Below are 13,727 nucleotides of genomic sequence, written 5' to 3'. Positions count from 1 at the left end.
AATGTTCCATATGTAGCTACAGATTCAGTGTGTCCATGGGAAGAGGTGTGTTCAGGATCTTCCTCTGTCACCATTTTGAACTGAAACCTGCATTTCTTGTATTTGTTGTCTTCTTTCATATCCCATGGTAAAAAGGGACCCATGTGTGTCTTTTTCTTTGAGAACACAGAGACATAGGACACCAACATGATATGGGTTCATTAAGGGCTTCCTTCTAGCTCAGGTAAACATGCCAAGTCACAGAATGCAGAAGACCCAAGGGAAAAACAGGGAAGGAACCAAGCAAATCTTCAGATTCACATGTAACCAAAATTCAGGAGTAGAAATGAAAACCATGATTGTTATGTGATAGAATCCTCCCTTTATCTCCTTTTTAAATACTTCTTTTCCTTGAAACTATGTGAAAGGGGTGATTTTCACTCCACGTTTATTTGAGAAAAGCTTCTAAAGACATGTGAGCAGAAGGTGAGTTCCAATGCAGGGGAGGCTGTAAGGGCTGCATTCACAGGGGGCTGGGAGAGAATGAAGATAAGGAACTGCAGTCAGTACTGGGGCTTCCAGGTCAAGGACGGGGTGGAGGGAGCCATCAGGAAGCATGGGTTCTGCGGGGTCACTGAAGCCAGGGCAAACCAGATCCTGAGAAAGCACTGTGTTTGTGGAAGAAATATGGGCCCTTTCCTGGTTAAAGAGATGCTTTCTACAGGGCCACTGATTTACAGAGAACTAACTTTTAAAGCAGCAAGATTTCTTCCCCTAGCCAAGCTGGGAACCTTTTCACTCTGCAAAGAAGCTTGAAAAGAAGGTTCTTCCTGGAGTGTCAGCATCTCCACTTCAGCTCAGGAGTCCTGCAGAAGACAGAGCAGAGTGTTGTTCCCAGACCCACCTCCACAAGCAGCTTCCTCTCCCCTCTCCCAGGGCCTCGTGTCAAAGCACCACAGTAAGAAGAACATATTCTTAAGTATCCTTGAACCAAAGCTACTTTCGAGTGCAAACCATTTATTAACAGGTGAAAAGAAGCTTTACTGCAAACTGTCTGATCACATTTCAGTCTTCCTATGATTTCTGTCTCCTGGCTTGTTGTCTCTACATCAGTTCTAAGAGGCCAAGTCTATCTCTACAAGAGGATTAAAGGCATTACCTGTTGGAGGAAGTCCAGAGTGTCCTGCAAGAGAGGGGGAACATATATACTTAAAAGTATGGCGGCAAGTCTGTCCCCAGATACAATGTCCCCAGCCCCAGAGACCACTCCTTAGACTTCTCTAACACCACCACCCACATCACATGATGGCAGGGCTGAGAGGAGAGCAGAAAGTGAGAGGGGTGACCCATGAAATTTCTGTCATACAAATCCACTGTGATTTCATTAGTGGTTCCTTCTGCATTTGCCCCTGGGATTCTACCCAAGATCTCCATGCGCTTCCAGAAAATGTCTGGATTTCCAGGAAATTTCCAGGTTAAAGAGATGTTTTATAAAGAGCCACTGATACACAGAGAAATAACTTTAAAAAAGCCATATTTCTTCCCCTAAAAATTCTACGGGGGGGTCTCAATTACCAAGAGGTGCCTTACCTTTCTGATTCCTGAAGTAGATGAACAGACCCAACGCAAGGAAGAGCAGACCCAGAACAAAGCCCCCGATTCCACTCAGCATCTTGCTCTGTGCAGAGTCAGACTGTACCCCTGAGAGAAGAAGCTAGTTGTAGTGATGTTTATCCCTAGTCCTCTTTCTCCAACTGAGACTCAGATTCAGAGCGTTGAGAATGGGGGAAGAAGTCTGCCTGAAGGTACTAGAATAATTGGACGTTACCATAAAAGAGATTTCAAAATCACACTGAATATATAATAGACTCAGGCAATGAAGTCGTTTTAAATATCACAGCTCTGTTAAATCCACTACTTCAACATTTGATGGAGGAGGAGCGTGGGACTCCATGAGGTTTAAGTAGCTTGTCCAGGGGAACAGAGCTAATAGAAACCTGAGGTGAGATTGGACTCTCCTCATGTCAGGAAGGTCCCTACATTGTAGATGACATACCTCTTTTTAGGTCACAATGGGTAACTCAGAGCAACAGTGCCGAAAGCACAAGTCCAACCCGAGGTGGGGGGCTGGTGCCCAGGGTCAAGGGGGAACCATGAACTGTGATATCCCAGGGAGGCTCAAAACAGGCATGACCTCTTTCTGCCTGCCAGGCATAACTGTCTCCCAAGGAGTAAGGTCTTTGTGGAAACAATCACTCGGCTACCCCCAGGGACCTGTGGTGAGGAGAACATGGAGCAAATGACAGTATGATGTGGGGAGAGGAGAGACCTAACACTCAGGGAAAGCAAAGCCCCCTCCCTGCTGGGCGAGGAACTTATGGGATCAGAAAGCTTCTCACTCCACTCCACGGTGATAGGGCTCGTGCGACTTGGATGCTCCACGTGGCAGGTGTAGACCTCTCCACTCTGAGGAACTGTTTCCAGCATCACCAGGGTCTGGAAGGTCCAGTCTCCATTACAGATCAGGCCTGTGGACACGACCCCAGTCTGCTCCTCCTGGCCGTTCCGGAACCACTTGACCTCAATGTGGCCTGGATAGAAACCATTCACGGAGCAGACCAGGAGGTTGTGGTGCTGCAGGGGCTGCGTCTTCGAGGGGAACACGGTCACTGTCGGCTCAACTAGAAGACAAGTGGTAGCGGGACTAAGTGAGGACGACAGAGTGAGTCTCCCTGGCTGGCTGCCCTCCTGCCTCCGGTCTCTGGTCCCAGGCTGCATCTCGTGCAGGCCTCCCTCAAAGCTGGCCACGTGGCCCAGTACCAGCCAGTCTCATGAGTCTTGAATTCAATCCTGACAGCACAGGCCCATTAGAATCGAGAGGTGTTATGGAAATTTATGTGTTTTTTTTCCCATAGTGTGAAACAGTTATTCATTGTTGAAGTGTTTACAAATCTTTGCCTGACATAAGATATATTAACTGAAGGTATCACATCTGGAGCTAGGCTGCCTGGGCTTAAATCCAAGCTCTGACTCTTATTAGTTGAACCTGGGAGAATTTTTAAATTCTTCTGTGCCTTAGTTGAGTCTCACCTACAAAGGGGAAAATATATTAACTTACCTCTTAGGCTTTTATGAGGATCGATGGATCTAAAATATGTAAAACAGTGGCTGGAACTCAGCTTTCATAATATGCTAGCTATTTATTGTTTTTGTTTACTTTGAGAGAAAATATGATTCAAAGCATTATGAATAAATTGGGGAACAGCAGTTGTCTAGATGGGGATAAAAGGTAGGAAATCCAGGGAATGTTACCTCAGTGCACTCACACCTTAGAAAATGACAGAAATGGTTCCACCCTGGGAGGCAGGAACACACAGAGATGGTTTTATGTATCTATGAGTTGAGTCTCAAGAAAAGCATGATCCTGAAGGAGAGTGAAAGAAGGAAGGAAAGTCATTCATTAAAAAGTTCTTATCTTTACACTCAGGTGATCCATCTCTATCCTTGGCAACAACAACAACAACAACAACAACAAAAAGCCACATTTATTGGAATTGTTATTTTATAATTATCTCTTTTTCTCAACTGATATTTGAAGCCAGGGCAGCCTCTGGGATTCATTAGTTTTGTGTTTACCATTTGAGACCATCTTTGACACTATCAGGCCCTCACTTAATACAATTGTTTTAAAAGAAATGGAAAACTTGGTGGACAACATTTATATAATACCACAAAGTAGTAGATTTCAGATTGGTGGTGAATCATTGGCAACAATTTTACAGTACATTTCAGTAAGTAAAAATGTGTAAATTCTTAACATGGAAAATAAAAAACAGAATGAGATATATACCTGAAAATGGTGAAAATGCTGAATCAAATAGCAGCTAAGTGTCAATCTTACTACATAGGGAACCCATAAAATTACTGAAAAAAACTGGGATCTCAGAGATAATAGGATAATAGAAAATACTTAGGGCAGTAATTATAATTGACATATAAATATGTGAAAAAAATAGAAGCTTAGAAAAAAAAATAGAGAAATTTCCAACTTAGTGTTAATATTGAAAGAACCTAACAAAGGGGATTGTGAAGTAAATTGCTGTAACTATACAAATAGTATTAGCTACTTAAATATGATTGACATTATAAAAAGAGGTACATCAGTATGTTAATGATAAGAATCAAAATTATAATTCGAAAGGTAGTTTTACAATCATTTCAACTATGTGTAAACATATTCTCTAAGAAAAGAAAAAAGTCCCAGGAAATTTACCTAACAGAAGCCTTAGAGAGAGTAGAGGTGCCTCAAAGTTTCCCAGCCCTCAACAATTAGTCTGATATTTTTTTTTTTCTCAGTGAAATGCTTATGTACACAGAGGCACACTTATTTTAGGGTTTTCAGAATTAAAAAAATTTTTTTTAATGTTTATTTATTTTGAGAAAGGAGAGTGACAGAGCATAAGCAGGAGAGGGGCAGACAGAGAGGGAGACAGAATCTAAAGCTGGGTCCAGGCTCTGAGCTGTCAATACAGAGCCTGACTTGGGGCTCAGACTCACTGAGAGATCATGACCTGAACCAAAGTTGGATGCTTAACTGATTGAGCCACCCAGGTGCCCCTATCTCAGAATTTTCAGAATTAAGAAAGGCATGTGCTAAAACAGAAAAATCTTACAAGAGAACAGGCAGTAATTTCTCAGAGACTGGCTATAGTAACATTTTTCTAGATATGGCTCCCAAGGCAAAGGAAACAAAAGGAAAATAAACTATTGGGACTATATCCAAATAACCTTTTGTACAATGAAGGAAATCATCAACAAGACAAAAAGGCAACCTACTGAATGAAAGAAGATATTTGAAAATTATATATACTCCAAGGGGTTAATATCCAGAATATATAAAGAACTTATAAACTCAATACACACACACACACACACACACACACACACACACACACACACACACATCTGATTGAATGCCTGGCTGGCTCAGCAGGTAGGGCATGCAACTCTTGATCTTGGGATTGTGAGTTTGAGCCTCATGATGGATATAGAGATTACTCAAGAATAAACAATCTTAAAAAAAATTAAAATCTTAAAAAAATCTGATTAAAAAATGGGCAGACATTTCCCAAGGAACACATACAGATGGCTAACAGACACATGAAAAGATGCTCAACATCACCAATCATCAAGGAAATGCAAATCAAAACCACAATGAAATATTACATTATACCATTCAGAATGGCTAAAATACAAAAGATCAGAAGTTACAAGTGTGGTCAAGGATTTGGAGAAAAAGGAACCCCCTATACACTGTTTATGGGAATGCAAATTGGTGCAGCCACTGTAGAACAGAGTATGGAGCATCCTCAAAAAAAAAAATTAGAAATACCATATGATCTAATAATTTCACTCCTAGGTATCTATCTGATGAAAATAAAAACACTAATTCAAAAAGATATATACACTCCTATGTTTATTGCAACATTACAATAGCCAAGATATGGAAACAACCTAAGTGTCCATCAATAGAAGAATGGATAAGGAGGATGTGGTACATATATACAATGGAGTATTACACAACCATAAAAAATGGATTCTTGCCATTTGGATAACATGGGTGGACCTAGAGGGTATTACACTAAGTGAACTAAGTCAGACTCATAAAGACAAATACCGTATGATTTCACTCATGAGGAATCTAAAAAAACCACGTGAATAAACAAACAGAAAGCAGAATCACACCTAGAAATAGAGAGAAGAAACTGATGGTTGCAAAGGGAAAGGAGGTGGGCAATGGACAAAATGTGTGAAGGGGAGTGGGAGATTCAGGCTTCCAGTTATGAGATGAGTAAACCATGGGAATAGGAGGCACGACACAAAGACTATAGTCAATGACACTGTAATAGTCACGTATGGTGACAGATGGTACATTTGTGGTGGGCACTGATTAGTGTATAACTTGTCAAAGGTGTTATGTTGTACACCTGAAACTAATGAAACATTGTATGTCAACAACACTGAATGAAAAAAAATTAAGAAAAAAAGAAAGAAGGGCACACACATGTCAGAAACAGAGTGTGACTGGCCTCCTCACATCCGTCCCACTCTTTTCTATCCTCATCTGCCTTCTGGTAAACGTTCGCCCCCAACTGGAGACACTGTCCTCTGCCTTCTCCATGTCTCCAATGACCTGCCCCAGTCAGTCCACCACCTCCAGCCCCTGTACTGTCTAACCTCTGCCTCAGAGGCCACCAAGGATGCCTGACACCCCCCTCTGCTCCCTCTCCCCCACACACCCTCCCTCCCTGTCCCCTTATCCAGGCCCATAGCCCCCTTCACATCACAGGGCACCCCTCCCACACTGTCTCACAGTCACACAGGGACACGATCACACACTCCCCACAGCCACACAAGGACACACCACACTGGTCCCCACCCCACAGACACAGCACACCCTCCCTGACGTCGCACTCTCGCAGGGATCCCCGTGACGTGCTCTTGCTCAACACCCTGTAGGCTCACTGGGACCCAGTCTCTGTCTCACAGTCGCACACGCGCAGCCCCGGCCGCCCCCAGCCCCCCTGCCCCGCTCACCTCGCCGCTGCACCGTGAAGCTGTCAAAAACACCGTAGTTGTGTCTGCAGTACCAGTCCACCGCTGTCCGCGTCTGCTCCATGAAGTCCTTCTGCCCATTCCAGTGCTTGGCGTCAGGCCGCCCCAGCTCCGTCACCGCCCGGAACTCCCCCACTTCGCTGTCGAAGCGAGCTAACTCCTCCCGGTTATAGAAATATCTGGCCAGGAATCGCACACGCTCCGTCCCGTTGGTGAAATGGCACTCGGCCTTCCCCATGACTAAGAAATGTGCTGTGGGGACAGGGCGACGCGGTCACACACGGGCTCCTGGAAGACACTGACGCCGCCACCCCTCGGGGCTCCACCCACACCCCCAAACCACCAGCACCCAAGGCTCTTCTCTCCTCTAGCGGCGGGGGTTGGGGGGGGGTGGGAGGCGGGGGAGGTGACCCCTCTCCTGGGAGCCTCTCAGGGTCACTGGTTTCCCGTTCAGAGGCGGACCTCCCAGCCTGAGGATTTGCCCCTCACCGCCTCCTCCTGGAAGCCTCCTCTGGACAGACACCGACCTCCCTCCTCGCCTCCCACAGCCCTTTCCTGGCCTCACACAGGTCCCACCTGCGTCCCCCTCCCCCACCCCCACCCAACACTTGGTCTGGGCTGAGTGACTCAGGCGCCTGTCACCCCTGCGAACCCAGAGAAGGGAAACACCCGCACATCCCCTCCACTCTCGGGTTAAAATTTATGGAAAGTAATGGACAAAACCCAGCGAGGCAGGACTTTATTTATCTGGGGGGAGAAATGTCACAAGACAAGCCTGCAGTTCTACAGCAGAGGATAACTGGATGATCTTTGTTTCCTTAGGGCGCCAGACAGGTGGTCTCAAGGGGGATGTTTAGGATGTGACAGGAAAGAGTAACTAGATGTGAACTAGAGGGCGTGTGTGTGTGTGTGTGTGTGTGTGTGTGTGTGTTTGGGAGAAAGGAAGACACATTTCAGGTAAGGGTAATACAATGTGCAAAAGCCTGAAAGAGCTGATGGTGAATTTGCTTGGGAAACCAGAAGAAAAGAGTTCACTGAAGCACAGACAGTAAGAGGAGGAAAGGGAAACGATTAGGAAAGGAGAGTAGGAAAGGAGAAATCACACGGGGCTGGGCACTTAAAGCCTGAGGGTGATATTAGGATTTTGACTTTATATTACATATAATGGGAGACTATGAAGAGTTTTAAGGAGAGTAAAACTGTGATCCTAATACAGGGTCACAATCCCACTTCCGAATTTCTAAATCCAGGAACCTCAGAAAATCAAGTGTTTTTTTTTTTTTTTGGTGCCAAAATTCATACGGCAAATATGATCTGATGAATTAAGGAGTCAAATGTGTCTCAGAGCTCTTACTTGTGATTCTGTAGCTTTAATATGTGTAAGCATAGATATATATGATATAAATGTATATAGATTTGGTGTTTTTGTCTGTATGTCATTTAACTGTGAAAATAAAGTTAATTTCTTTATCAGGACCCGTAAAATGGAGGCCACCCCAGCATCTCACTCACATCCCAAATCTAAACTTAAGTCATCCTGCACTTACAGGAAACACCTGTCAAGCAATCTTAACAGATACCAATCACAATTCTCCAACTCAGGTTTAGCTAGCTTACCTGACTTTGGAAAGTCACACCTGCTCACCTTACAAGGAAATCCCTAACCTTCTAGCCAATCATGCACTGTCTCCATGTTCCCTCTTCTAATGCTCTATGAATGTTCAAATCCCTTGGGGAAAGTGGTCCACAGTTTGTGAGTCATTTTACTCCCCCATCCATGGATTATTTTGCCTTGAATAAAGGATATCACATAGTTTACTAAATTGATTTAGTTTTGTCATTTGACAATGCCAAAAGAGTTAAAGAATAACCCTGTGGTTAAAAGTGAGTGATAGGGGGGTCTGGGTGGCTCAGTCGGTTGTGCCTGACTTCAGCTCAGGTCATGATCTCATTGTTTGTGGGTTTGAGTCCCATATTGGGCTCTGTGCTTACAGCTCAGAGCCGGGAGCCTGTTTCAGGTTCTGTCTCTGTCTCCCCTGCTTGTGCTCTCTCTCTCTCAAGAATAAAATAAACATTAAAAAAAAGTAATATGGATAAATGGAAGCTTCTGATATCATCAATGGTCTAGACAATAGAATTACTGCAGAAATGTGAGGCATTGTACTGGAAAATATTTGTGTCAGTCACCACTATTTAAAACTTAAAAACGCAAGTTGTTGAAAGTCGATAAAGATGTAATGAGCAAAAGCTCATGAAATATTGAAAAACTTGGCTTAAAGCAAAAAATAAAAATGAAGAGTTGCACTTGCTTTGAATGAATGGATTCAACACAAAAGGCGGTGAATTTGTGCAACTGTCTAGTAATGAAACAAGCTAAAATTAACCATGGAATACTAAATTGGAGGATGGTGTGTATATAAAGTGTGAGTGTAGAAATGTTAGAAGTAGTACAGTATAAAGCAGTTTTCAGCCTCAGCACTATATAGACATTTTGGGCCACATCATTTTTGTAATTGTGGATTGGGGAGGCCTGTTCTGGACATAGTAGGCTGTTTACCAGCCTCCCTGGCCTCTACCCACTCGTTGTCAGAGGAAACCCCTAGTGTGAGAACCATAATTGGCTCCAGATATTGTCGAATAATCATGGGGTGAAGAAACAGGGAGGAGGGGTGGTGAGCTATCTCTGCATGACAACCACTAGTGAAAACCATCTGGAAAAAACTGGTGAAAAAGTCACTGTTAATCATGAAGAAGCTGAAAATTACATGGAAAAAAGTTCCAGTATCATACCTCTTTAAAATCTTGGTCCTACATGAAACTTAAATTTTCAAAAAATCTAGTTCTAATGGAGAGCTGTTTTTCCAGCAAAATAAATTTGTTCAGGACCAAAGTTTACTGGTTTCTTTGTCTTGGCAATCAGTTGCTGTTGTATTATGATTTATAATAAGAAATATATACTTGGTCTTAGTCTGAGTTTCTGGCACAGAACTCCTGAGACTCTAGAAATGTCCTAAGTGATAAGAGCAATAAAGGTGTCTTTTGTTATGTTGATGAGGTGACTTTTGGATACCCCTTTGGGATTGGGGCTTGTTGTCAGGAGAATCAACCAAGTGGGTTGAAACTTTTAGTCCCATCCCCCTGACCTCCAGGGAGGGCGGAAATGCTGAAGCTGGAGTTCGGTCATCATGGTCAAGGATTTAATCAATGATGCTTATGTGATGAGGCCTCCATAAAAGTCCAAAAGTCATGGTTCAGGGAGCTTTTGGGTTAGTGAACAGGTGGAGATTCTGGGAGACTGGCATGCTTGGCGAGGGCCAAAAAGTTCTGTGCCCTTTCCTCACACCTGCCCTGTGCTCTTTTATTCTTATATTTTAGGTCCAGCTGCTTCCCGATCCCAGAGCACAGTCTTTCCCTGAGATCAACTACTCAAGAGTTATCTCTAATCCATCCTCCATTTCTTTAGCTCCCATTCTCTTTTCAAATGCTCCAGTCCAGTTTCTATTTTGGATATTCGACTGAATCTGCAAACATCATATCCACCAAACCCAGTTCACTTTGCTGTCACGTTCTCAATTCACCCACCTCTTGGTGGTACTTACCACAACCGGCCATTCCCTCCTCAGTGAAGAAAACTACTTTCCTTGACTTCCATGTGTTGGGTACCTTTCTCAGTCACCTTGGCTAACTCATTGGTTTTTGCCCTCTTCTGTCCCTATGTGACCTCCTCTACTTTCCTAGAATTTAACACAGCACATGTGTCGATGACACCAACATACATACCTCCAGACCTGGCCTCCTCTTGAACTCTCTCTCTGACCAATGAGAGTTCCACATATATATCAAAAATCATTTCAAACTTGGGGCGCCTGGGTGTCTCAGTCAGTTAAGCGTCCGACTTCAGCTCCGGTCATGATCCCACCATTCGTGGGTTTGAGCCCCACGTCAGACTCTGTGCTGACAACTCAGAGCCCGGAGCCTGCTTTGGATTCTGTGTCTCCCTCTCTCTGCCCCTCCCCTGCTCATGCTTTGTCTCTCTCTCTCTCTCACTCTCTCTCAAAAATAAACATTAAAAAATTTTAAAGAAGAAGTTAAAAACAGTCATTTCAAGTCTTTATTTCTAACCACCACTTCAAATAATTTCCTCTCTCAGTTTTCCCTATCTCAGTAAACAGCATCAGCATCCACCTACTCAATATTGAAGACAAAATCCTCAGGGATAAGCTTGATTTTCTACCTACCCACCCCACCCGTTTAATTCATTAACATGTCCTACAAATATCTGTCCCATATCTGTTCACTTTGCCTTCACTACTGTCTTTGTCACCCACTACCACACTAAATGAAGCCACAAGTATGTCTTCCCTGGAGAATTATATCATGCTCCCAGATGGTCTCCCTGACTCCATTTGTGGCCTTCTACTTTCCAATCTCCACATGGTGGCTAGAATTATTTTTTAAAATATAAATGGACTCACCTTTATCGCTTATGTAGCCCCACATATCTCTCTAAATAAAAATCAAATTTCTTACCATTGCCATCAGGATCTAAGATGATTTGGCTCCTTTCGTCCTCTCCAACCTTATCTTATGTCACTCTCCAACTTCCTTGCTATGCTTCAGCCACTCTTGCCTTCTTTCTGTCTTCTAAACTCAGCAAACATTTTCCCACACATTGACCTTTCCCCTGTTCCCTCTCCCTGGAACACTTGTCCCTTAGATCCTTCATATGACTGGCTTGTTCTCATCACTCATGTGTCAACTAGTGTCACTTTTCAGGGAGAACTACCTACCCACTGTGCTGAAGTCAGTGAAACCAGTTCTCTCCATTTCACAGTCCTGATATATTTTTTAAAGAGCATTTATAGCTCTCTCTGGAATTTTTTTCTTTTTTGTTAAATATTTATCCTATTATTGTCGTTAGGTAAGTTCCATGACAGTAGGGCCTTTCTTTCTTATCCAAATAGAATTCTCTGATCCTAGAACAGAACCCAGTACATAACAGTTGCTTAAGAATATCTGTGGCCCAAATGAAGAAACCCAGTGTTCTGGGACCTGATCATTACGAGTATTCTGGAAGTATGAAGGGGCTCAAGCTCCAACATTCTTTTATTCTGATAATACATTAGATCCCATCTGCTTCCTGTGAAAAATTCAGACAAACTTCCTCTTTCTATTCCTACTAGTCAGAAGACACATTCCCAGGTAAGGAAAAGTGGTTTTAAGAAGGAGAACACTTCATTATAATTCATTTCATCCAATGGATCTGTGATAGTGCTGAGGGTCTGGGCAAACAGTGGGGATTTTCAGTAATGGTGATGACATTGCTGAAGAAAGAATAGGGAGGAACTGGAAGTAGAGGGAAAAAACATGGCTAATTAAGGAGAGGGCATGATGAATGACCCTACAAAGCCTTCAGGGCTAAGACTCCAGGCTAAGACTAAGACTCCAGGGACTAAGACTCCAGGAGGGGCCAGAGAGTTCCCTTGACTTTCAGCCCCAGGAATATAAACAACCTTCACACCAGTGGTACCCTGCTCAGGGTGTCCAGTTTGAACCATATGAAATTGCTGATACTTGACTATTTTTGACATATGCAAATAGAATTTCATATATTTTTTTCTGTATTAGTTGAATACCTTCTTGTGGGCTCAGGCCAGAGAAAGGAGATGTAGGAGAAGCTGATAGTATAGAAAGGCCAAAATAGATTCATAATGAACACTAACCTATGGCAAGGTTTTAGAAGATATTTTAAGTTCTTTAAGGCATCAAAGAACACCCAGGGATGCTCCTTACCTATAGGGTCATTTCAAGTACCAAGGTTCTCTGCTTCAGTTCTAGGCTACTCTCCACAGAAGAAATAGAGGGAAAACAAATCCCAGCATCTGTCAGAGAATCTATAGCACAGGGATACAGGTCTTACAAACCTTAGCATTTGGGGGTAAAGGATAGGAGATAATGCGGGAGACCCTTTGATATATCTTCACATATTAGGGAGAGGCACCATCATCAGAGATCCTGCTGAGGCCATAACATAAAGTCTTCTAAAAGAGATCTTTCTAATTTCTTTGGACTCCCCATAAAATTTTCAGACAAACTTACCCTTTTTCTGGCATAACTCAACATAAAAAAGGGAACAACTGGATGGGAAACCGTTTGGACACCATTATTTCTAAATCTTCTGAAGAACCTGAAGAAAGGGATGGAAGGCTGGAGAGGTTTTATTAGAAGAGAAGTAAGAAGAAATGGCCTATATATATGGAGGCCCCTTCTGAAGCTCTTGTAGAAAGGGCAAGTGTGCAGGCTCTTTTTTTTTTTTTTTTTTTGTGGAAAGAATGGAGGATCCATATAAAAAAGATGGGTGGTCACTGAAGAAAATGTCAGAATTTTCTAAGGGACCTGGCCTGGATGTGGTGACAAAGCTAACTCCCTTTCTACCTCTACCCCACAATAGCTTATACACCAAGGTGTGTACTTACGTGTGGTATCCCTGGCCCAAGCCAGGGGAGGGCTCAGCACCATCAGCATTACCAAACCTCTAGGGAGCCACAGACATGCCATGTTGGAGAACAGAGAGGACAGGGTCTGGGGAGCAGGCGAATTTCAGTGAGGACTAGGACCATCCTTCACCCACATCCAAAGTAATACCAACGAAGGAATTCATTTTTGTTTCTGGATTGGGTAATCTCTGTGTTGAAAACCAATCAATCTCAGAGATGAAAAGCATCATCTGTTGCTGGTCAGAGATTCATTATTAAGATCCAATTTTGAAACTTAGAATTTCCTGAGTTAGAAAGATTGGTTTAATTTAGTACTCTTAAGGGTTGATCTAGTTATATGTGAAACATTTTGGACCTCTATGGTGAGCCAATTTTGTGCTTCACACGTTTGAAACTCTAGGAGCATTTATTTCTCTCACTGGAAGACAGAGTTGTTTCAACAAATGTACGTGTGAGTGTATTTAGGAGCTGAAGGGGTGGTGGGAAGAGAATTGTAAGTCAGAAAGACCTTTAATCTTGTCTTTTTTGCACCATAACATAGTGTTGTAGGTTTGGGGAAATTACTTAACCTCTCAAATTACTTAACCTTGAAATGAAGGCCCTGACGGCATTTTATTTATATAAATCCAGGTGGCT

General features: G+C 43.0%; 1 protein-coding gene across 1 annotated transcript; it reads right to left on the bottom strand.

Annotated features, from left to right (window-relative positions):
* Positions 1 to 341: 341 nt before the first annotated feature.
* LOC115513788 (DLA class II histocompatibility antigen, DR-1 beta chain) lies at positions 342 to 13,251 on the bottom strand. The gene is made up of 6 exons (XM_030315191.2): positions 13,071 to 13,251; positions 6,577 to 6,846; positions 2,379 to 2,660; positions 1,570 to 1,680; positions 1,139 to 1,162; positions 342 to 845 (listed from the first exon to the last, which is right to left on the bottom strand). Exons 1-6 carry the CDS (start codon positions 13,150 to 13,152, stop codon positions 832 to 834), a joined length of 783 nt encoding a protein of 260 aa, XP_030171051.1. The 5' UTR covers positions 13,153 to 13,251; the 3' UTR covers positions 342 to 831.
* Between the last annotated feature and the right edge of the window lie 476 nt (positions 13,252 to 13,727).

This window comes from Lynx canadensis, chromosome B2 (genome assembly GCF_007474595.2).
Source record: "Lynx canadensis isolate LIC74 chromosome B2, mLynCan4.pri.v2, whole genome shotgun sequence".
Lineage (NCBI taxonomy): Eukaryota > Metazoa > Chordata > Mammalia > Carnivora > Felidae > Lynx > Lynx canadensis.
The sequence above is the reverse complement of the archived record's forward strand: the minus strand, read 5'-3'. Positions and strand labels throughout refer to the sequence as shown.

What these genes read in the sequence shown, in the direction of transcription:
- LOC115513788 (XM_030315191.2), bottom strand. Translation starts at nt 13,152, where the DNA reads ATGGCATGTCTGTGGCTCCCTAGAGGTTTGGTAATGCTGATGGTGCTG. An exon ending in CTTCACGGTGCAGCGGCGAG is followed by an intron (nt 2,661 to 6,576) that starts GTGAGCGGGGCA and finishes CTTGTCTTCTAG; the next exon opens with TTGAGCCGACAGTGACCGTG. An exon ending in CTACTTCAGGAATCAGAAAG is followed by an intron (nt 1,163 to 1,569) that starts GTAAGGCACCTC and finishes CCTCTCTTGCAG; the next exon opens with GACACTCTGGACTTCCTCCA.